The sequence below is a fragment of the Myxine glutinosa genome, chromosome 7 (genome assembly GCF_964187855.1).
Source record: "Myxine glutinosa chromosome 7, kmMyxGlut1.1, whole genome shotgun sequence".
NCBI lineage: Eukaryota > Metazoa > Chordata > Myxini > Myxiniformes > Myxinidae > Myxine > Myxine glutinosa.
In genome coordinates, this window is record NC_136267.1 from 106545088 (window position 1) to 106569155 (window position 24068).

Sequence of the window (24068 nt, forward strand, 5' to 3'; positions counted from 1 at the left end):
ATCCTGAAAGGAGGTGACCTGTGCTTTCAGTTTCTACTCGCAGAACCTACGCTTGTCAGATTGACGCAGTTCCACCATTTTCTTAAAGCCATTGGTGTGGTGTCCTTGGTCTTGGGCATTTATGGTTCATTCTCCATCCATTTAAGCTGACCTCTTCTTAGCCATTCCAAAGAGCCTTCTTTGTCTACTTCCATTCTGCACAACTCTTTTCATACCTTCCTGCTCTATTATCGTTTTCCCAGTTGTCAGTGTATATCTGTTGACATTTCGTTATATATATATATATATATATATATATATATATATATATATATATATATATATATATATATATATATATATATATATATATATATATATATATATATATATATATATATATATATATATATATATTTGGAATTGTTGGGTTGTCCCATTCCCGGAATCAAACCCAGGCATCATGGGTGAAAACCAGGAATCTCAAACACAAGACCATATGACATTAAATTAATTAAATGAAGTAAATCTGTGAAAGATTAATTAAAATATATTAGGAATCAAATATGAATAAATTTTGCATATTCTAATTTGTTTAACATTATACTTAGGGAACAAAATTACAAGAGATTTAATGATATTATGGAATGATATCCAACAAACACGTATGTGACAGTCCTTCACATGTTTGTCGAATGGTTTTACATGATAAGATTACACTGACCAAGCAATGCAGCCCAGTGCAGGGAAGTACGGAAGAGGTTGTCATGGACTGTTACATTGCAGCCTGGTGAAGCAATCAGCGCTTCCACCACAGTCACATTGCCACAGGCAATGGCAAAATGCAATGGTGTGCGACCCTCGTAGTCTTGCCAGTTCAAGATCGAGTCCGTGGGTGCAGCTTGCTGTCAGACAGAGCATTCCCAGCGTTAGCTTGACAGCATTGTAAAACTCCTTGGACAGATAAAGGTTTACAAACACATTAACTATTCTGCAGAAACAAACTGTCAGATAAACCGAAACAATACATGTCAGGAAAATAAATGTTTGCCGTTATTGAGGGAAAGCAACTGTACAAAGGGAATATGGAGTGACAAGACTTAAGCCAAAATATGTATATATCCAGGATCTGTGCTTAGGCTTACACACATTTATATAACTAGGGCATGCCCGTACTATATATAAGCTAGGACGTGCCCGTACGTGGGTGCCCGTTCCTTGCCAAAAAAAAAAAAAAAAAAAAATTTGTGTAGGGGTGTGTGTGTGTAAACATCCTAGGGCGTGCCCGTACGTGGGTGCAAAAAAACATGCGTGCAAACAACAACAACAAAAAAAAAACTTTGAAACCACGTGGTAGTAACGACCACAGAACCCCCCCCTCTATTTACATGAATGGTTTGGTCCATTCGCAACGACCACAGAACCCCCCCCCTCTATTTACATGAAATGGTTTGGTCCAAAGCAAACGGCTTGCGGTGTTTGGTAAAGAAATCGCCATAGCTCGGTAACTACTTGTCCGATTAATTTCAAACCTTGAAAAGGCACATCCTCGGGTCCCCAGCAATATACCTGGCAAGTTTCAAGTATATCGGACCGGTAGTTGTCGAGAAACAGCGGTCACAGACAAACATACACACATACACACATACACACATACAAACACACATACACACATACACACAGAGATTAATGGAATTATAGATAGATGTTCTGATGGGAATTGGGACTTTTGGGTATTTGGGGTTTTTCGGGTTTTTAGGGTTTTTAGGGTATTTTGGGTCTTTTGAGTCTTTAAGTGTATCCTTATCGTATCATAAGTCTTTTGGGTCTTTGTGGTCTTTGGGGTATTGGTGGTCTAAAGCAGCATTTCCCAACCTGGGGGAGATTTTCCCCTGGGGGGGAATTTTAGGATTCCAGGGGGGAAACTTATTCCAAAGGAATTACAATATTAGCATTCGTGTAATAGTGTGCTTTAGTGAATAAATCTCAAATCTTTAATTCTTTTGTTCTTCGACTTTTTACTTAACATAAACATTTATAACATCGTCGGTAAATAAAAATTTATATGCAATAAGTTTTTAAAATAAAATTTATATGTGTGAGTGTGTATGTGTCTCTCTGTGTGTGTAGGTTTGTATGTATGTGTAGGAGTGTGTGGGTGTGTGTGTGTTGCTATATTTTTATGTTATTTATTATGTTATTTATTATGTTATTAAGCGAATACATTTTGTATTTTGGCTACTTTTTTCATTATTCATATATATATATATATATATATATATATATATATATATATATATATATATATATATATATATATATATATATATATATATATATATAATCGTTAGATTAAATAAGACGCGGACGTAGCTTCAGGACGTCGATCTTTAATTGTCGACAATTAAAGTACGTTATATTGATGACATCCAGTTCATCTGGTCAAAATCCCCCCGTAGTCTCACCCAATTCCAAAATGAATTAAATTTGATTCATCCGACCATCAAGTTCACATTCGACAGCTCACAGTCCGAAGTTTACTTTCAAGACACATCACTCACGCTTCAAAATAACAGACTCGAAACAGAACTATACACCAAACCAACAGACACTCACTCTTACCTTCTCCCTTCTTCATCTCATCCTAAACATACAATTGCAAGCATACCATACAGTCAAGCACTCAGAGTAAGACGCATTTGCTCAACAAAAATGGCAGAAGAAACTTCTCTCTGCCAATTAGAAACACACTTCATTGCAAGAAACCATGACCCTCACTCTGTGCAAGAAGCAATAAACCGAGCAAAACGCATACCGAGAGCAGACCTTCTGACTTACAAACCCAAACCTGCAACTAACCGTGTCCCACTGGTAACCACCTACTCTGCTACCTCATCCCAATTGCCAAGTATTCTGAATAAGGCCCTTCCTCTCCTCCATCAATCAGAAACACTCGGCACCACATTTCCTCAACCTCCACTAACATCATTTCGACGTGGTCGGACACTCAGGGACCTCTTGGTAAAAGCAAAGCACCCACAGCCCCACAACAAAACAAACTAGGATCCCTGGCTTCTATGAATGCACAGCAAAAAAATGCATTATTCACAAACATTTACTAGAAGGAAACAAATTCTGTAGTTCTAGCACTGGACAAAAATTCCCCATCACCTCCTATATGAACTGCAAATCTACATGGGTCATATACCTAATCACTTGCCAAAAGTGCACCAAACAATATGTTGGAAAAACTGAAAATACACTCTACACACGATTTAATAACACCCGGTCAGAAATCAATAACTTCCACACCAGTCAGGGCAAATCTCTACCTTACACGATACACTTTAATCAACCGGATCACTCTATAAATGACATTCAGATCTCTGCCATTGAATCAATCACAAATCGATCACACACCACGATTCTGAAACGTGAGTCCTTTTGGATACACAAACTTCGGACAAAAGTCCCTCATGGCATAAATTTTGATGACTAAAGCATGTTCCCACATCAACCCAATCAAATTGTTAACCGTAACCCATTCATTCATTCATTCATCATTCATTCATTCATTCATTCTACCTTTATATGTCATTTATATAAATATATAAATATATTATATGAATATAAATGGGATATGAATATATGCTTGTGTGTTTATGTATGTATATCTCTATATTTGTATATGCACGTGCACCCTAACTGTAACGCAAACGGTCACTTCCGTTGAACTTGGGGCTGGTGAGTGAACTTTGGCGTGGCTCTTCCTTCTGTATGCATTTTATACACACATCACACATCTCACACACATCTCACACACATATCACCATACATACTTGACTGATATACATGCCTGATGTTTTTGTAGACTCAGAGAAGACCTTTGTTGGTCGAAAGCTTGTCGACAATTAAAGATCGACGTCCTGAAGCTACGTCCGCGTCTTATTTAATCTAACGATTATTTATTCAATACAAATGAGACGCCCTGCTCGTACTTTGGAGTTTCTACTATTTCTTACAGTTATATATATATATATATATATATATATATATATATATATATATATATATATATATATATATATATATATATATATATATATGTATATATACTGTTGCGGATTCGGGAGTCGGCGCTCCCCTTATCAAGGGGGGGGGGGGGGTTAATCCCCTTGTCTTTTAAGCTGGCCGTCCCCCAATCCTGGAAATTATGACGTCACTTCCGGTCGGTGGTAAGTAGGGTTGTAAGCCTAATTAGTCTTAGTACCTAAGTACTACCACCGGCCGTGAAGCGAGGAGATAACTCCCTCCCGAGCCGCAGCGTTAATGGACACGCCGAGTGAAGCGAGCCGCGACTCAGGCCGTTAACAAATACTACACCCGATTATAGCGGTTTCCAAATCGTGCCACAGGTACTCAATCGAGAAAAGACGAAAGCGATCGAATAAGAGGAAACCAGAGTAAGGGAAGAACAAAGAGTGGATTTATTAATTATGTACAACACCAAAAGAAGAGGAAACGAAAGCATATACAAGAAGAAGAAGAAACAACAGGAAACAGGGCAAGCTTATCTAAACAGTCTTACTTGCAACCCCGGACAAACAGACAAACTTACACGGGATGGTAGCTGGTAGGGGAGGAAGGTCCAGGCAGATGGGTCCAGGCAGGTAGGCTCTGTCCAGGCTCCGGGTCCGCGGGCGAAGAACGGCAGGCAGGTTCATGTGTCGTTGGCGCGTGACCGGACCTTACATATGTGAGGGGCTGGAATGCTGCGTACATATAGTGTGCCAAACGCTCTCTCTCTCTCTCTCTCTCTCTCTCTCTCTCTCTCTCTCTCTCTCTCTCTCTCTCTCTCTCCTGATCAATCAAGGTCCGTATCAAACGGCAGTTCGTATCAAACGATGGTTCCCTGCGCAGTTCGTTGAAACAAGCGCGCCTCCGCGCTGTCCTCTGGATAACATTACAATCAGATGTCTCCGCGCAGTTCCTTCGATAGCAACGGTCCCCTGCGCAGTTCGTGATATTCGAGCTCTCCCCGCGCAGTCCGTGATATTCGAGCTCTCCCCGCGCAGTCTTAAAAGCAGTCCTCGCGCTTGCGCTTATATAACGCGCTTTGAAATCAATGCGCGCTTCATAGAGACACGCCCGCCAGTGAGCTCACCTCAGCCCTGGTTGGATAGCGAGGGATCACCGGCTCCGCCCTTGACGGCTCGTTGACAGGGCCACGCCTCGTTCTTGGTGCTTCGCCCCCTTCTTCTCCAAGCTTGACCGCGTGCGTAATGGCGTTTGGAGCGAGGCAGCAAACGCTGCTGGGCGAGCAGAGGCGCGTAACACAATTTGGAGAGAGAGACTGGCAAAATGGACGGAATGGGGCCTATCTTATTTAATTAATGCAACGCAGATTCAACTATTGGGAACACAGCCTTATCTGAAACACACATTAAGGAAATAACTGTAAGTCCTATGGTGTCCTACGTGTTGCTGTGGCCTAAATATGGGTGTGACCTTTGACCTTATTAAATGATGGGATATTTACAGGGGGTTATTATTTATTTACAAAAGTGAGGGTTCTAAAAACCGCAACACTGCACCCTCCTTTCCTCCAGCCCCATCCCGGGCCGAAACAACTTTAACTTAGTGTGACACTTAGGTGTGGTTACCCTCTACTTTTAACCTCACCCTGAGTGCGACAGTTTTAACACTAAATATGTCCCGCCTGCTGCATTGCATTCTACCTATCAGACTCATGCCCACAGACTAACCGAATTGCGGAATCATCTTCAAACTAAACATTTAAGCCGGTGGGGAGCATTATTTACAAAAACACTAATTATTTACAACTGTCACCCAGGACCTGTCTTTTGTGGGAAGAGAAAAATATCTTTTGAGAAAGGGAAAATCATTGCCATGCACTGCACCGATGCACCATACCATATGCACCCATAAAATAAAATGCACCAAAAGCACCATAAATGAAAATGCACAGAAAAGCACCAAAAAGCACCATCAAGAAAAGGCACAAAACACATTTTAAAATAATAAAATGGTGTATTCTTTCTTCTCTGCTTGTCTGCTGGGCCGCTGGTTCTGGTTGTCGATGGATCTTCTTCATCTTGATGTTATTTATAAATAAAAGGGCACACACCGCATCCGCTTTTTATTACTCATGGCCAGCAGGGCCAGCGTAGGTGGTCCACCTGCATGGCATGACGGCCACTCTGAAAACAGTGGTCCACAACCAGATACCGCTGGCAACAATGGTCGGTCCCAGCAGACGTGCCAGGCCACAGTACGTGTGGTCCATAAGGTGGTGCTATGCCACAGAACGTGTGGTCCATATGGTGCATCAGTGCAGGCTGGAGGCAGCAAGGGTGCGGGCGCACAACTGTGGTCCCCTGCACACCCCCCCCCCCCCCCCCCCCGGGGCACAAAAGAACAATGGTCCGTGAGTGGGGAAGGAAGACAAAGCAGATCAGCGGGCAGGGGCGCAAGGGTACACACCAATACAAAGCAATGCAACATGAAGGGCGCGGAAGAGCGAGCTGAGAAAGCTCGTCCCTAGCGTTCGTCACCCCCCATGTCACCTACCCTACCCTTGCCCTTACCCGTATTTACACAATTTACACATTTACAGATTCGTCGCTACGTCTTGTCTTTCCCATCCCCTCTAAACCAAATCCATCATCAATACCTCCTAAGGAGGAAGAGATGGAATACAAACAATGTCAACCCCACGTCATGATGCGTCTTTCATTCCAAAATATTTGCAAACCATGGTGTGGAGTTTTATCACCCAGGTGAGTGGATGCGGATGGTGCGAAGAGACTTTCATCCTAGCTATACTTCAAAATGGCATTAACACTCTTAAACTACCCGGGGTCTTACCCCGCAAAACCATTGGCCATCATTAAACTATGTGGTTCTAAAAACCAATTCCCATTGAACATACTGTGGCACTCTCCAATTTGGGGTCTCACACCCCCGATTCTTCTCCCTGTGCCCTCGCACAATTTCAGGGCTGGGTCGTGTGGCTCACCAGCAGGTCCGCTCACCTGCACACCTCCGCCACTGAACATCGCCACCCGAGCTTACCTGCTCCTCATCCTAACCTGGGGAAGGCCCTCTGGCTCCCTTACCCCACTAATGCCCCCTCTGGCATCGGGCTACCCGGGTCCGTCTCCGGATCCTCGGGCTCCATTGAACTCTAACTGGCTCCCAGAGCCTACCTGCGGCCTCACCTGGCCGACAGACTACCAGTGGCAGAGTGCCCATTTAACCATACTCACTAACAGGCCACACGCCCAGCCATTTCACTCCACTAATGCACCCATCAAGCAGTACTCTGCTACTTTCGCACCACAGATGTCAATATCCAACCACAATTTACCTACTCCCTCTACCTACTCTTAAACTACCCTCCCCGCGTGTTCGTGAAGGGGTCCATCCTTCCCCCATCCACTCCTTCGCACCATACACTCCACTCCACGTATTCCACACTCCTCACTCCACACCATTCATTCCATACTCCATTCACTCCATACCATCTATTCCAGACAACCATTCTCCATACACCTGCATTTCACTTGCACACCTTGCAAGTCAATCACTCAATGCACAATCACACACATCCACAATACTTTGCTCAATACACTTTCACTTCTCCAAACCATTGCCTCAGGCACTCAGATTCTCCCACGCTCACACACACATCCCTCATGAGCATTGCCTCTCAATTCCTCATTTAAATATGCTCACCAGCAAGACTCTCATACTAATTCCTCATTCAATCAACCACACCACAAACACACTGCATCATTTAACTATCTCCTTCCCTCTAACTTAGTGCTTCCCTGTCATCCCTTATACTACGCACATCCCTCGTCATTATAATCCATCTGCTCTACTCTACGTCCCCACTACAGGTACAAAAGTCACTACTTAAATCTTGGTCACCTATGGTCATCTTTCTAAATTCCTATACATTATCCTAACCCTCCCGGGCTAGTATGGTACTGCCAATCCCCATAATCTATTGCTTCTCCGCCCAAAGGTACGATGTGAGGGATCGTAGATCTACCATCCCTCTACACCGTATACCATTTGCCATCATTACTGCTACCATTAATCGTCCACTATGCTTGAGCCTCTCGGTGCGGGAAATACATTATCAAAGCTCGGCTTCGCAAAGCCGAGCAATGAATTCGGGTGGTTTGTCTCCTACAGTTTGGGTCCGTCCGGCATTCGGATTCAGGGGAGGAGGTTTTGTCGGGCCAAGACTCCAGGCACCATCTCGGCGCAAGGCCTTGCGCTCCCAAGCGTGATTGCCCAGCCTTGCCCGGCCAGAGCGCCACCACCACAAGGGGGCGATGCTCCGACCCCTCCTACCTCCCCTCAAACCGGGCCGGTCGCCTTGCCTGGCAAAGCGTGGAATCGACCGTGCAGGGCGGAGGCCGGCCCGAATCGTGCACGGTGCTCCATACAGGAGCGAAGCGGCACCGATCCCAGCCGGCCCCCACAGCACACAAAGAACAGTGCACCCCGAGCGCTCGCGTCGGCTATCCGTCGGCCTGAACGCTGTCCCGGTCAACGTCGATGCTCGGATTGCATTCTCACACCATGCGTTCTGTTCTTCACTCATACATCGAGGCATCTCTGCGCCTCTCATACACTCCACGCACTCTTTTACCGCATTCTCTCTCCGTGCACTCTCTTCTTTTGCACACCCCATTATCACACACACCTCAGTTCCACACCTTTCTCGCGCACACCCGGGTGCACTCTCTCCCGGTACATACTCTGTACCACTCGTGGGTATGCACTCTTGCACATACCCACTCGGCGCACACCTACCCACGGGTGTGCAATCCCCTATCGCACACCCAATCACGTGCTCTAATGTGCATTCCCGCACACGCTCCTCAACCAACCCAGGTGTGCATTCTCGCACACTCGCCACAACCAACTCACTCTCTGTATCACATTCATCACACCTACACTCCGATGTGCATTCATCCTCACTTTCACACTCTGTAACACACTCACTCTTCAACGCACACTTTTTTCTTACACGCACGCCATTTCCACTCACACAGCGCACAAAGGACCTTCCAGGAATGCCCGGATGCCATCTGGATCCCAAGCGCACGAACAATCCTCCTTTCGCGCCAAACACCTTCCCGCAAAACCTTTTAGCACCATATACAGCCAGACTCACCTTGGCGCTTCCTCCTCTTCGCTCCACCACCACCTGCAAACTTTCATTGGCGTTAAGCACGGCATCACGATGCGAATACAGACTTTGCATGCATTCCATCTTTTCCTCCCGCGAGTGCTGTTCTAAGTCCGTCTCTTCCGCCCCAATTTCCACTATTGGTTCGATTTGATTTTCTTTTTTCTCGACGACCGCTGGCGCTAATTAAATTTTCTCTACTTCGGCGGTTGCCGGCTTCCCCATACCCCGGGTCGCGATCTCTATACCCGTCCACATATCTTCGCTTTGCTCCAACTCGCTTCTCCCGCGCTCCTCTAGCCGCGTTACCTCGTCGTGTACCCATGTGCTCTTCCCGCTCAACTCGCGGTCTCTCTACCTCTCAAATTCCTTTGCTTCATACCTGCCCTGCCCCCTCGCTAGCCCCTAATTACTTTCTCGGGCATGGCCATTTACGTACTCCAACTGGCCCCTAATCTGCTTCCGAATCCCCCCAATTTGCTTCCTAGCCCCCCAATTTGACCTCCCAATTCATTCCTCAACCCCCCAATTTGGTTCTCTAATCCCCCAAATTTGATTTCTAACCCCCACATTTGGTTCTCTAATCCCCCAAATTTGCTTTCTAACCCCCCAATTAGGTTCTTGAATCCCCCAAATTTGCTTTCTAACCCCCCAATTTGGCTTCCCATCTCTTTCCTTTCCCGCATGGCTCTGTTCCCCTCCAGTTTGATGGACACCTGTATTTGCATCATAAATTGCGCCATGAGGGCTTGCATGTCGCCTACCCCCATTAGCGCAGTGGGCACGGCCCCCGCCACCATGTGCGAGGCGCCGGCATTTTGTGCGCCTGCAACCCCCACTACCGCACCTTCTTCAATCTCCTCTTCGATCTCTCCCACTTCCTCCCTGGGGTCCTGGGTTAATTCTACCCCTTCCTCTACCTCTTCATTTTCCCCCACCGGCATCCGATTGCCTTGATTATCCATGGCACGATTCAAAATATAGAACGTTTAATAAAATTTCGGCCGCTCGAAATTTTAACCAAATTTTTTAAAGATGGTAGAAATTTGGTTCGGGCTTCAAATCCCACTCCCAGACACCAATTGTTGCGGATTCAGGGGTCGGCGCTCCCCTTATCAAGGGGGGGTTAATCCCCTTGTCTTTTAAGCTGGCTGTCCCCCAATCCTGGAAATGATGACGTCACTTCCGGTCGGTGGTAAGTAGGGTTGTAAGCCTAATTAGTCTTAGTACCTAAGTACTACCACCGGCCGCGAAGCGAGGAGATAACTCCCTCCCGAGCCGCAGCATTAATGGACACGCCGAGCGAAGCGAGCCACGACTCGGGCCGTTAACAAATACTACACCCGATTATAGCGGTTTCCAAATCATGCCACAGGTGCTCAATCGAGAAAAGACTAAAGCGATCGAATAAGAGGAAACCAGAGTAAGGGAAGAACAAAGAGTGGATTTATTAATTATGTACAAAACCAAAAGAAGAGGAAACGAAAGCATATACAAGAAGAAGAAGAAACAAAAGGACACAGGGCAAGCTTATCTAAACAGTCTTACTTACAACCCTGGACAAACACACAGACTTACACAGGATGGTAGCTGGTAGGGGAGGAAGCTCCAGGCAGATGGGTCCAGGCAGGTAGGCTCCGTCCAGGCTCCGGGTCCGCGGGCGAAGAACGGCAGGCAGCTTCACGTGTCGTTGGCGCGTGACCGGACCTTACATATGCGAGGGGTTGGAATGCCACGTACGTATAGCGTGCCAAACGCTCTCTCTCTCTCTCCCGATCAATCAAGGTCCGTATCAAACGGCAGTTCGTATCAAACGATGGTTCCCTGCGCAGTTCGTTGAAACAAGCGCGCCTCCGCGCTGTCCTCTAGATAACGTTACAATCAGATGTCTCTGTGCAGTTCCTTCGATAGCAACGGTCCCCTGCGCAGTTCGTGATATTCGAGCTCTCCCCGCGCAGTCCTGAAAGCAGTCCTCGCGCTTGCGCTTATATAACGCACTTTGAAATCAATGCGTGCTTCATAGAGACATGCCCGCCAGTGAGCTCACCTCAGCCCTGGTTGGATAGCGAGGGCTCACCGGCTCCGCCCTTGACGGCTCGTTGACAGGGCCACGCCTCGTTCTTGGCGCTCCGCCCCCTTCTTCTCCAAGCTTGACCGCGTGCGTAATGGCGTTTGGAGCGAGGCAGCGAACGCTGCTGGGCGAGCAGAGGCGCGTAACACAATTTGGAGAGAGAGACTGGCAAAATGGACGGAATGGGGCCTATCTTATTTAATTAATGCAACGCAGATTCAACTATTGGGAACACAGCCTTATCTGAAACACATATTAAGGAAATAACTGAAAGTCCTATGGTGTCCTACGTGTTGCTGTGGCCTAACTATGGGTGTGACCTTTGACCTTATTAAATGATGGGATATTTACAAGAGTTATTATTTATTTACAAAAGTGAGGGTTCTAAAAACCGCAACAATATATAGGGGGGTGGGGGGGGGGGAATCCGGACGGTTGAACTGGTTGAAGGGGGAAACGACAGAAAAATGGTTTGGAACCACTGGTCTAAAGGGTCTGGGGGACTTAAAGGTCTTCAAAGGTCGAAGGGATCTCAGCATTCTAAAGGGTCAAAAGATATTGTTATATCTGGGGGGTAGAGGAATATCTAGAGCCAGATAGATCTGTATAGGTAGGTATCCAGCTGTTGTGATAGGGAATCTACCTGTAATTTCTATGCTAGCCCGGGTTGTCGGGATAATCTGTAATGATGTCCCCGCTACGAGGGAGCAGGGCGTGCTAAATAGTACAGGGATTATGGATAAGATTCCTTTGTTCGTCATCCCCTCTGTCGTCAAACCTTTGTCCCTTATGGCAACGCACTCATTTAAACACTTAGATAGGTCCTTAGTGTGCAACAGCAATTAAATTCGCTTCTCTTACAAAGACTGTGGAGGACAAACAGGCAACGGCCGTGTACAACACCGGCGTGGGCGTCAGACACCGGGCAGGCTGGGAACCACGCCCAGGAGGACTGTGATTGGTTGGCGCAGAAGGCGCGAACCTTGAGCGAATCAGCGCGGAATGCGCGAGGAGGTTCAGAAGATGGCGGGAAGCTATGAGGCTCTGGTTGGTGGCACGCCAAAACTGACGTCACATGCCAAGTTACAAAAGGACTCGCTGGCGGGATTCTGGACGCTTCGCTCTGGGGGATTGAGTCGTGCTGACGGTTCGCGCTTGGTATTGCGTCGGGCTGAGACTTGGTGCTTGGTAGTGAGTTTGTGCTGGCCCTTCGCTTGTCGTTGTTCGTCCTTGGCTCTTGGCTCTTCATCTTGAGAGGTCCTGGAGGTCGTGGGTTCGCCATATTCTCGGTGCTCGGTGCTTTTGGTGCTCTGAGTGAACGGACCTCGTGGGCGGTCGATGAGGAGCCTGGAGTGGGGCATTGGCTCGGGGCCGAGCAGAGCGTGGGCGAAGCGGACGGAGGGCTGCCTCGCGCCAGAGCTTGGAGCCGCGTTGGACGGTGGACAAGACTGCAGAGAGATAAGCTCGCACCCACGAACCATTACACGACGGACAGTTATTTTTGTAATTAATTTTCCTTTGTCTTGTCTCTGAGGTGAGGGGTGCGGGATCCCGATTTAGGACATTTTATTACCGGCGCGTATTTTCCTGTCCCGCGATTCCTTGTAAATAAACCCTTGTATTATTTTCCATTTCCTTCTAAACCCGGATTCCCGTTTGAGTTCGTTCCCTCTCCAGATAAGCATTTCCGCTTCTTCTTCTTCATTCTTTCTCACCTGCTGTGATAGCAAAATCCGTATTTGGCCGTCGCCTCAATTAAAGCCGTTTGGTCATTCGCGAGCCCTGGTATTAACCAGAGGGTATTCGCACGACAATATATTCCAGCAATGCGTAATTAATAGACGTACATAATTAATAGACAGGAAGCAACCAGCGTTCAAACAGTGCGTTATTAATAGACACATAATCACAGCTTGATGGCTTCCTGGGCGGACGTATGGCTGGCTTCACGGAGTGTGTTTTTCGGTTATATATATACGGTCGGACCCTGCTACTTGTCGGGGATACGTTCCTGGAAAGTGCTGCAAATTTGAAGCCGCGAACAGTAGGGCATTGTTTCAATGGAAAACGGGGGGATTGGTTCCCGAATCACGAAAATCCACAAATGTCGAGGCAAAATCCTCCAATGTTAAGGCAAAATCCACGAATGGAGGCAAAATCCACGAATGGCGAGGCAATATCCACAAATGCATGCTGTGCCATTGTTTCAATGGATAAAACGGAGAGCTAATTGTACTAATAGTTACGATGGAGTGTTTTCATTCTGTGCAGTAACTCATGGGATTGATGTGTTATGCAGCTGGTTAAATATCCCGCAAAGCTGCTCACATGTGAATGATGGGATATCCCGCAAAGCTATTCACTGTGAATAGCGCGATATCCCACGAAGCTCGCTTGGCTGTGAAAGCCATGAAAACGTGAAGCACAGCACCACAAATGTAGAAGCAGGTCATGATCATGGCTCGTGGAAGATGTTTTTTTGCGTATGTCCAGCTGCTTTGTGCGTGGCTGGTGAAAGATGGGTTTTCTAACTGTCATGTTCGCGGCTCGTGATTTATTTTTGATTTGCGCCCATGAGAAACCACGAATACACAGGACATAGGGGGTCTTTTGAGGCTTTGGGGGAACCCTTATCAGGCCTTACCTTATCAGGCAACAGATGGCAAATAGAAAAGCAGGTCGCAATTTATCAACTGTGAATATGCGGAACCCATGAATAGTGGAACTGCGAATAGCGGAACTGCGAATAGCGGAACTGCAAATAGCGGAACTGCAAATAGCAGAACTGAAAATAGCGGACTGCAAATAGCGGAACTGCAAATAGCGGAACTGCAAATAGCGGAACTGCAAATAGCGGAACTGCAAATAGCGGAACTGCAAATAGCGGAACTGCAAATAGCGGAACTGCAAATAGCGGAACTGCAAATAGCGGAACTGCGAATGAACTGCGAATAGCGGTACCCGCGAATAGCAGAACCCGCGAATAGCGGAACCCGCGAATAGAGGAACCCGCGAATAGCGGAACAGCGAATAGCGGAACTGCGAATAGCGGAAATGCAAATAGCCGAAATGCGAATAGCGGAAATGCGAATAGCAGAATTGTGAATAGCGGAACTGCGAATAGCGAGGTCCGATTCTATATGTATATATGCCATCAATCATGCAAATGAGCAGCCAAGTGCTGCTCATGGAATGATGATTGCATACTGTCATCGAAAACAGCACCTATCGTTGTGAATTGCAAGTGTGCTCGCCTTCTACCCATGACAATAACTTTAAATAAATGAAAAATAAAAAATAAACTCAGTCAACTAAAAGGAAAAGTCAGGGCATGAATTTGTAATATATTCAGGGTGCCGGCCATAGTTGGCCTACTTTTTGGCCAAGGACATCATGGGATCATTAACATCCACCAACTAATGCTGGCAGATGGGGCACTCAGCAGTTTAACGTTCAGCTGAGGGCTGGCACATGCATTGATGAATCACCCTCCATGTGAAACATCAGCGTGACAATTTATAGATGGGTTGTGATTCAAACGCAGGCAGGATAGCTCAGAGTTGAGTGCATATACCTATAGGCCAGGGGTTCCCAAACCCAGTGTTGCGACCCCAACTTGAATACCCCCCTTCAAAATCCTGGATTTTAGGACTTATTTTCATGTCAAAAGCATTTTCTCCAACAATTTTTATCGTAGGTACCGGTAACAAGAATGTTCTGGTACCATTTGGGTTGTGAGGCAAATGCGATTTCAAATTTTGGGCCATGGACAAAAAACTTTGGGAAACACTGCTCTAGGTTATGCTGCCAAACCACATATAGTTGTGCAAGCAAAGTATGATGTGCAAGTATCACACATAGTATCCCACAAAATGAAGACATTTGTAATAACTAGGAAAAAAAAAATCTTCATTGGCTGAGCCACCCTGTACAGACAGAAGTGAATTCATAATGGTTCCTCCAGACCAATAAAGGAATGATCCTGTGCCAGTAAAATGTAGCACAGTTGTTAGTCCATTTGTATGTACTTTTCCAGCTCATCTTAAATATTTTTTTTACCAAAAGTGGGTGAGTTTCATGCTGGCAATGGAACCAGCTTTAGAGGCCATTTTTCCCCGCAGAGCAGGGGTTGGCCTTTTTCGGGCACCATGGTCCCCTTTTTGAAGCGATGTTTTATGGCCGGATGCCCTTCCTGCCGCCAATCCTGTTAGTCGCCTTTTGCGACACACAGGGAATTACCAGTGAACTAGTACTCAATTTGCCGACCTCGGAAGGATGACAGGCTGAGTCAACCCCCCTGGCGTTCAGCATTTGAGAACCTGGCAACACCTGCTCGATAACCTACTATCATTTGTCAGAGAGCATGGTAGCATATGCTAGAGTACAAAATACGAGAGCACGTGCTCAAGGAAATAAGCAAATAATTACTTTACATGCACTCACACTTATGTTGTGCAAATCTATAACTGCAAATAGACTAACATTCAACAGAGGAAACATAATCACAGTGATCATGAACTTAAAAACTACAACAGCAGCATACTCAAAGCACATCTGTGCCCTGTGTAGAGATTATCAGGCAACAGATGGCAATAACGGTTTTAATGGCTTCGTGCTCACCAACAGACAGTCGACTGTTAGAACGGCCAATGGCTGGGTACTGTTGGCAGCCCAGTGCAGCGGTGTTTTTCCGTCGGCATCAGGAATACCGATGTTGGAGTTATACTTGATGAGAAGACAAGTATGTTGTAGATGGCTGTAAAAGGCGCTCCAGTGCAATGCTGTGCGCTAAGGATAAAAACACCGCACAAAATGGAAAACAATTAAATCATTTACTGTTTGGAGCATTTACAAAAGACCAAAGTTGCCTCTGAATTAGTGATAACCATGAATTACGGAATCTTACTATAATTCACCAAATGTCTGTCTGTCTGTCTGTCTGTTCCCAGGTACCGAAAAAACGGCTGAACCGATCGCAACGAAAGTTTGGGTGGGTAATCCTGGGACTCCCTGGAGTAAAATAGGCTATATTGTTTTTCCAATTTTTTTTTCCAATTTTCCAATTCTTCAAATTTCCAATTTTCCAAATTTCCAGTTTTTCCAAACACGATGGAATAATATTTACCGATATGAACAGTGATGTGGCTTTTATTGAAATTCTTCAAATACTGTTTAGATTTTGATGATTTGTGTGTGATATGATTTAACGGATGTTTATATAAATCGTTTAAAATAAAAAAAGCCTTCAATTTCTGATATTTTGCCTTTTAATTTGGGCCTCCAAATTGAAGCCCCGCCCATAGGGTGGGTACCGTTGCAGGTAAATATAATCTGTAGCAATGGGTAAGAAAAGATTGAAGACTATTTTATGAAAAGTCATGTGCAAAAAAACGATACCATGAAAATAAACAAAAAATATAATGTTAAAGAACTTACAAATTGTTTGGGTTATCAATATTGAGAATTGCAGAATATTATATACACTGAAGGCCACATGATTGGCCTCGCCCGTCCCCGAAGGGACGGGACCTATTGTAATCTGTCTGTGCGTGAGTGTGCGAATCTGCATAATTTTAATTCCAACTGCCAAATACTGGTTCGTTATGGATTTCTGTCATAATCATATTTCAATATAATTTAAGAAGTAAAACTATTAATAATATCTGTGCATCAATATTGAATTCCATTAGAGCAATTCATATCATTAGAAATTACAAGATAAGGTAATATGATCAGATCAATCATCGTCAAGGAAGGATAACGTTATTCCGCAATATATCAAAATGTGGAGACTACCCTGGCTATTTTTATGCACTGACTGAAGTTTATACCTCTTTGCACTTTATGTATGGAACATAAATGATGATTGCATACCACAATGGCACCACAGCTGACTCGACTAGTGAGATGGCCCAATACCTCAATTCTGTGTTTGCTTCCAAATCTCGTGTCCCCAAACTCTCTCTCTGTCTCTTTCTCTCTCTGTCTCTTTCTCTCTCTCTGTACCCACCCTTCCCTGTCCTACCCCTGGATTCTGTACCTTTTGCAGCTGAGAAGTTGGAGAAGTTTCTGGCAACCCTCGACTCTGATTCTGCAACTGGGCCGGATAGCATCAGCTCACTGGTCATAGAAACCTGCTCGACGGCTCTTGCACATCCTCTCGCATTTTCACGCTATCATTTGCATCAGGTCATATTCTATCTGCTTGGAAGTCGGCCAACATCAATGCATTACATGGAAAGGTGCACAAACCGATCTTCTTAACTACAGACCTATCAGCTTACTTCCAATCATCAGCAAGGTCACATGGAATCCATCTTCGCAGTTGATATAAAATCATTCCTTTTCTCCAATGACCTCATCTCAGATCATCAATTTGGATTCAAATCAGGTCACTGCATTGGACATGATGATTCTCATCTCCCAACATTAGATGGAGGCTATCAATGTCAGACATGAGATTAGTGCCGTCTCTCTAGCCAAAATCTCGTGCTTTCTATACAGTCTGCCATCTCGCCTTGCTTCCCAAACTCCAAGGACAACTTGGAGTTTGGGAAGCAACCAACCTATGGCATCCAAGGACAACTCCACACTTGGCTTACTGACTTCCTCCGACCTCCACCATCGTAGTCAATATGTGGTTCTCAACTGAATTCTTTCATCTCCTCTCCCTGTTAAGGCTGGAGTGCCCCAAGGCAGTGTTCTCGGCCCAGCCCTATTCATCATCTTCATCAATGATATCTGACTCTCGAAAATCATCTTTATCTCTTTGCTGATGACTCCACTCTGCCGTGACATCCCTCATCCTTCAGACAGGCAGCAGCTTCTTCCCTCTTATCAGACCTTAACAAAATCACAAGCTGGTCAAACACTGGAATATGTCTTTTAATCCTGAGAATTCCCACATACTCAATCTCTCTTTCCAAAAGGACCATACGGCAAACCCTCCCATATACTTTCTTCAACAACCCTCTCAAAGAAGTTATTTCATTCAAAGTCTTGGGTCTCATTCCCAACCATGGTCTTTCTTAGGCAAACCACATTTCAAACCTCCAAAGCCAGTCGCTAGAAAAACAAGAAGATTAAGACATATACTGCTTAACCCCCCTCATCCCCTCCCTCCCCCATGGTTTTAGTAATTTTGCTGTACTGAGTTAAAGGATGTCAGTCGGCCATCTTTGGTCGGATGACAAAACAAAATATTCTGCATATGTATACTCATGTACTGTCTTTGTGCCAAGTTTGAAGAAAATTGATCCATGCATGCCCGAGAAATGGATGGGGATGCGTTTAAGTAACAAAATGGCTGCCAGTCGGCCATCTTGGATATACAACTCGAAAAAGAAAATGCCATACATATGAAACCCATCATTTCTTATTTGTGTGCCAAATTTGAACAAGATCGGTAAATGCATGTCCGAGAAATGGTTGAGGACGTGGTCAATATCGGGTTTTTCACAACTAAAATGGCCGCTAGACTACCAGTCGGCCATCTTTGATCAGATCGTAAAATAAAGTGAGGTGCACGTGTCATGCCATCGTGTAGTTTTTTTTTGCCAAGTTTGAACAAAACCGGACCGTGCATATCTGAGAAATTGTTGGAGACACAACTAAAATGGCTGCCTGTCGGCTAACTTGATCGCATTGCGAAACAAAATGATGTGCATATGTATACCAATCATGTATTGTCTTTTTGCCAAGTATGACCAACATCAGTCCATACATCTCTGAGATATGGTTGTGGATGCACAGATGCACGGACGGACAAGACCAAATCCATAAGCCCCCATTTCGGACTAACTCCAACGGGCTAAAAATAATAAGGCAAGGCCTAAAAACAAAATTAACAAGGCCTAAAAATACAAGATAACAAGGCCTAAAAATTTTGTGCACCCAGCGGCAAATTTTACCAGTTGTGGTTTGAGCATGTTTTCTTGTGTTCATTTCTGAACGATGGTGGAGACCATGAAAGGGGTGAGATCTGGGGACGTGCTTTCCAGGGGATTCTTTTCATTGCATTTTTACCATTTAAATTTCTCTTTCCTTTTAATGTTTTCAACAGGTTTTTAAGTGATAAGGTCAGACAGGTAGATACCTAACTCGACCAAAACACATTACACACACGCCTTACAGCTGACTGTTGCAACCCACATCATGATAATTAATTAATATGACTATTCATATACGAATACTCATCGAATTTTTAAACATACCACATGAACTTTCTCTGCCACGCCTCAGTTTATCGCATTTAATCTGAACTCTGAATGGGCCGAACATTATCACTTAGTTTTTCAGCAAAAGTAAACTCTGAAAAAGGTCGCACAGTCAATTCCTACAGTTCATGTAAAATATCCACAAGGCGAATTGTAAGATTGAGAATGGGAAGAAGAAAGAGTGATTGTGTATTTCTATTTGTAAACAAACATATTCATATTGAGAATTAAAAGAATACTTATATGTGGGTCTGAGTTCTGTAGGTATAAAAATATTTGCCTTGATATGAAAACATTTTGAGGGATTAATGAAAAGTAAGAGTGGGCAAGTTTGTAAAGTCTCAAAGATAATGGGGTTAAGAAGATAGGGGGGATTCAAAAAGTTATACAAATGTGATACATACAACAGTCCAAAATAAACCATCATTCATTCATTCATTCAATGGAGTGAAAAGAACATGGCTCCAACTGTTCACCCTTCAGTTGTAATGTCAAGAGACCCAGTGCATGTGCTGCTGTCGATGGAACCATGATGTTAAAATGGATGTTGAAGAGTGGTCTTGGGACTTTGCACCACTGGCACTCTGAACTCTAAGCTGACTCTGAACTCTCTGGATTGAAATTTGATGATTGATTGCCCTTTTTCAGGTCATTCTGGCAATGGTGGCAAGTTAACGATCCTCACGAGAGGTTGTAACTCATGGATGGGAAGAAAGGCCTCAACTGATCTGCCCATTCTGACGGTACCTTGTCAGTACCCCCAACAAGTGACTATGGAATGAACATTATACTTGAAGGCAACAGCATTCCGAGTCATCCACACTTGACCCAACCCGAGAGTGGGAGCCATTGCATTTGGTGTCCAATTAGGCCTACCCATTACTAAACTGACTTGGACCACATGACTATCCAATTTATACATGGTATTGACAAGGGTCATGGATGTACAGACATGTAAACAATTTCTGGGGAATACTTGATTTTTTGCGATGCCTGGTGTTAGCTTAGCGGTTAGGGTACCGGCTTGGGATCCTAGGATCCTGGGTTCGAATCCCGGTCGATCACTGAATTAACGCCAGGGGGGTTGACTCAGCCTGTCATCCTTCCGAGGTCGGGCAAATTGAGTACCAGTTCACTGGTAATTCCCTGTGTGTCACAAGAGGGGACTAACATGGTTGGCGGCAGGAAGGGCATCTGGCCATAAAACATTGCTTAAAAAAGGGGACCACAGTGCCCGAAAAAGGCCAACCCCTGCTCTGCAGGGAAAAATGGCCTCTAAAGGTGGTTCATACTTGATTTGCGAGTACTTACTCAAGAAAGCTCTGCCAAATAGTTCTAATAAACGAGCAACCAAAAAAAAAGTTCTAATCCAGTCCACAATGGAATATACATGTTCTGCATAGTTAGATCAGTGCCACTTTGACATTACTGGCATCTTTGGATTGCATCCAGCACAGAGAACTACAAATTATTAGTATTTAAAAATATGAAACTCCAAATCACAGTTCCTCCATCACTGCCGCATAGTTAGAAGAGGCACCCAATCTCACAGAATTTTCCACAGTGATTCTTGGGTCTTTCCTAAAAGTATTACGTCAGCCTTAAGAACCAATACAAGACGGCTGCGCTCTACCAAGCATCGGGCGACAGTTGAAATGCCAACTTTTACAACTGCATCCAATCAAGGGTCCTTTCTTCCTACTGTCCGCAGATTGAGGAATTTGTTGTCAGTGGACATTGTGGAAGATGGAAACAGAAAAAGGGCTTCCAGACGAAGTTAAATGCTTGTTTTGTAATGTCAATGCCATTTGCGAAATTTACAATCAACTTCAAAAGCTTAAAATAAACAAGCTGCCAGCTGGATCTAAACTTTTTATTTGAATTTTGAAAGTCATCATCATTTTTCAATTAGAAAATTAACTACAGAATCTTGAAAAACAACCTGCTCCTGGGACGCAGTGTTTCCAGCATACTTTCCCGATGATTTATCTAATTAACCTGAAAATCAGAACATACCTCCATTGTGCATCATCTAAAATAAGCGATTATTCCTCGCAGCCAGTCATGAATGAGGTATTCAATGAGGTGACATCCCAAGTTAATCTATTTAATATATCTGAGGAATGTAAAGCAGTTTAAAGCCATTTTATATTTTCAGTCCATTTGCTTAATTAATTAATTAATACATTAATTAATTAATTAATTAATACATTAATTAATTATTTAATTAATACATTAATTAATTAATTAATTATTTCATTCATTCATTCATTAAATATATTCATTTCGATTTGCATTAAATAAATTCGATTTGCTTAATTTTGCTGTTGTCAAGGACAACGTAATAAGCAATGAGTTAATCATAACGGAACACCTTACATAAAATCATCAACCAAGTCACCACCAAATCATCATGATCAATATTCCACCTCTCAGGAATCCACTCATAAAAAAGCTGGAAAATTTCCAAACTTCTTCACAAGGACATTTGAAATCAGGCTTATTAAACCATTTTCATTGTGCAATGATTTTATAAAATCCTTCGTGAAACACCTGCACATGGTTTGAGCCAGTGCAACCCAGTTTGTCCCCACATTGCTTATTCCAATGAAGGTGAAGTTTGATTGAGCTTAATAAGTAGGAAAATTCAATGTTGGTGGAATGAAGGCCCCAGTTCGGAGTACACAATATAATGCTCACTTGCCACGAGTTTATTATTGACGCAATCCAAAAGCCCCAAAAGACCCTGAAGACCCTTAAAGACCCCAATAACCCCTAAAGACTCTGAAGACCCAAAATATCCCAAAGACCTCAAAGATCCTGAACACCCAAAAGACCCGGAGACCCTTAAGACCTCAAAGACCCATAATAACCCAAAGTCCAATGAGACCCCCAAAGACCTGTAAGACCCTTTAGACTCCAAGATCGTTAAGACCCCCAATACCCTTAATAAAATTTTTACCTTTAAGATCCTTTCAATACTTCAGACGCCTTTCGACCTTTTATACCCTTTATACCCCAGAACCTCTGGACCTTTACAACCGTTAAGAACTCGTTCTACCCATTAGACCTTAACACCATTTATAACCCTTACACCCTTCAGACAGATAATGCAGCTTCAGCCCTTGACCATTTAGGGCCTTAGACCACTTTGACCTTTTTAGATTACAAATAAATTACAAAAAAAATAAAATCACCAATATTACAAATACATTTGTATAAAGTAAACGTTTGTATTATGATTGGTGTAAATCATGACAACACAGCAACTCAGGTAGTCATTATCCTCAATTAAAACAAGCCCGCTCCTCTGATGAAACGTGGGTGAGGCGAGCGTAGCGAGCCAATCCACCATGCTAGTACATATATAAATGCAAGTTGTATGATTGTGTCTAAATGGGTTAAACGTCATAACCACAGCACATATGATGCTAAATGATAGCTCATTTAAGATCTGTTGGATCCAGACAGGATCAATTTGGAGATATGCACATTTTTCATGCCAACGTTGCGCACACGGGCAGTGTAGAGGCTCAGAATCGTTGAAATTGACATTGAGTCACAAGTACTTTGAGGAATGAGAGTGGTTGGAGAGTTCATCCTTTAGATCAGTGGTTCTCAACTCGTTTCAGTCCAAGGACCACCAGGCCAATCAAAAACATTTTGTGGACCACCTTTTTTTTGAGACGTGATAAAAAAAAGAGAAGACAACAAACATGTTGGTCACCAAAGGTGGACGAAGGTTACGTTTTCACCAATGTGTTTGTCTGTCTGTGAACAGGATATCTCAAAGTTATGGACAGATTCAGCCAAAACTTGGTGGACAGGTTGGGTCTGTGACAAAGATGAATCTATTTGATTCTTAGTCAGGTTCACTATGTTTTTTCGTTCAAAATTTTGGTAGATTAGCAAAACTATACATTTTTGGAATATTCAGAGCATGAGGAATCCAAAAATTAATGTTTACGTTTGCGTAGACACCTTTGCGAAAATGACACTCAGGACAGTGATGAAGATCTGTAAAAGCATATTCCTGAACGGTATAGACCTCGTAGATCCTGTGTATAGGACTTATAGTTCAATCTGATACTACCTATAACTTCCTATAACAACCTATAACTTCAAAGGACTTGCAATATCATGTATTATGTAATACAGTTATATCACAAATATAAAGACAATGGTTTTCAATTACCTTTGTTTGTTGCTTTTCTATAATCCTGAGCACTATTTTGAGGCCTTTATTGGATTCTTTGTCCCAGAAAACATAGGATTAGCATATTTAATTAAGTCTCTAGGTTGACTAGAAGCCGAGATCGCGCAAAATATGTATTTTATGGCGGCCATTTTCAAAATCCAAAATGGCGGCCATGCAGGTGTCTGTGCAAATGCCAACATTGATTTTCAGATTCTCCATGCTCTGAAGATTCCAAAAATGTACAGGTTTGCTAATCCCAAAATTTTGAAAGAAATTATATTTGTTAACATAGTGAACCTGACTATCTTCATCACTGTCCTGAGTGTCATTTTCGCAAAGGTGTCTACGCAAATGTAAACATTAATTTTTGGA

At 43.9% G+C, this 24068-nt stretch overlaps 1 protein-coding gene across 1 annotated transcript in view; it reads right to left on the reverse strand.

Annotated features, from left to right (window-relative positions):
* INVS (inversin) overlaps window positions 1-24068 on the reverse strand; it is a 481353-nt gene that overhangs the window by 141508 nt on the left and 315777 nt on the right. The window contains exons 6-7 of the mRNA XM_078782093.1: window positions 15903-16070; window positions 704-884 (exon numbers count right to left, since the gene is read on the reverse strand). Of these exons, the coding sequence (XP_078638219.1) occupies window positions 704-884; window positions 15903-16070 (349 nt within the window). The remainder of the gene's footprint in view (window positions 1-703; window positions 885-15902; window positions 16071-24068) is intronic.